General features: G+C 67.4%; 1 protein-coding gene across 1 annotated transcript in view; it reads left to right on the top strand.

Moving 5' to 3' along the window:
• The window catches only part of MNEG_15067 (Eukaryotic translation initiation factor 3 subunit C), a gene marked incomplete at both ends in the record, with an annotated part of 3,911 nt that extends 3,224 nt beyond the window's left edge, over positions 1 to 687 (top strand). Inside the window, 3 exons of the mRNA XM_014036462.1 lie at positions 7 to 132; positions 351 to 439; positions 651 to 687. Of these exons, the coding sequence (XP_013891916.1) occupies positions 7 to 132; positions 351 to 439; positions 651 to 687 (252 nt within the window). The remainder of the gene's footprint in view (positions 1 to 6; positions 133 to 350; positions 440 to 650) is intronic.
• Between the last annotated feature and the right edge of the window lie 382 nt (positions 688 to 1,069).

Below are 1,069 nucleotides of genomic sequence, written 5' to 3'. Positions count from 1 at the left end.
CCCCAGATCCTGCACAACCGCACGATGGCGCAGCTGGGGCTGTCCGCCTTCCGCGCGGGGCTCATTCCCGAGGCGCACTCGTGCCTCAGCGAGCTCTACGGCAGCGGCCACGTCAAGGAGCTGCTCGCACAGGTGGGTGGGTGTGTGGGTGGGGGGGGTATGATCGTCCGGAGTGTGCTACGTGCAAGCGTGTGTACGTGAAAGTGTGTGCATGGGCGTGTATGTGAGAAGTGTGCGCAGTGCAATCAGTCCCAGTCCTTGAACGCGCTACCCCAACACGACCAAGCACACGGGACCCCCACCCCCAACACAGCTCAACACCCCACACTACACACCTCCCACCCCCCCAGGGCATCGGCATGGGCAAGTACCAGGAAAAGACGCCTGAGCAGGAGCTGGCGGAGAAGAGGCGCCAGATGCCCTTCCACATGCACATCAGGTGGGGGCAATGCGATTTTGCGCGTGGCGCAAAGTCCGCGGCTGGGACTTCAAGGGTCGTCGTCCTCAGCAGTCTTTCTCGTCTTGTGTCGCGATTGCGTCTTTGGGGGACACCCGCAAACTCATGACCGCGCGGCGGCCGCCGCTGCCCCTCCTACGCCACGCCGGTCCTGGCGGCCCCCTGGGCCGCCGCAACGCCCCGCCACCAACAGACCCGTGGGCGCCCCGCTGACTCGCCCCCCGCCCTAACGCACCCTGGTTTGTCCCCCCCTCAAACACACACCAACACCCACCCATCCCCCAGCCTGGAGCTGCTTGAGAGCTGCGCCCTGATCAGCGCCCTGCTGCTGGAGGTGCCCCAGATGGCGGCCAGCCCCCTCAACGTGAAGCGCCGCATGGTGTCCAAGAGCTTCCACCGCATCCTCGACACATACAGCAAGCAGACCTTCACGGGTGAGCGCGTCCCCGCTGGTCGTCGCGGGGCCGCTCGGGCGGCGGGCGTGGGGGGGGGGGTCGCATTGCGCTCTCTCCAGCTCCCCCCGCTCCGCCCCGGCCGGCGTTTTGTGCCCCTCACATTTTGCCAGACCCCCGGACCCTCCCGGCGCGCGGGATGGGCGGGACGTTTCAACCC

Source organism: Monoraphidium neglectum, assembly GCF_000611645.1.
Source record: "Monoraphidium neglectum strain SAG 48.87 unplaced genomic scaffold scaffold04999, whole genome shotgun sequence".
Classification (NCBI taxonomy): Eukaryota; Viridiplantae; Chlorophyta; class Chlorophyceae; order Sphaeropleales; family Selenastraceae; genus Monoraphidium; species Monoraphidium neglectum.
Note: the sequence above shows the minus strand (reverse complement) of the source record. Positions and strands in the feature narration are given on the sequence as shown.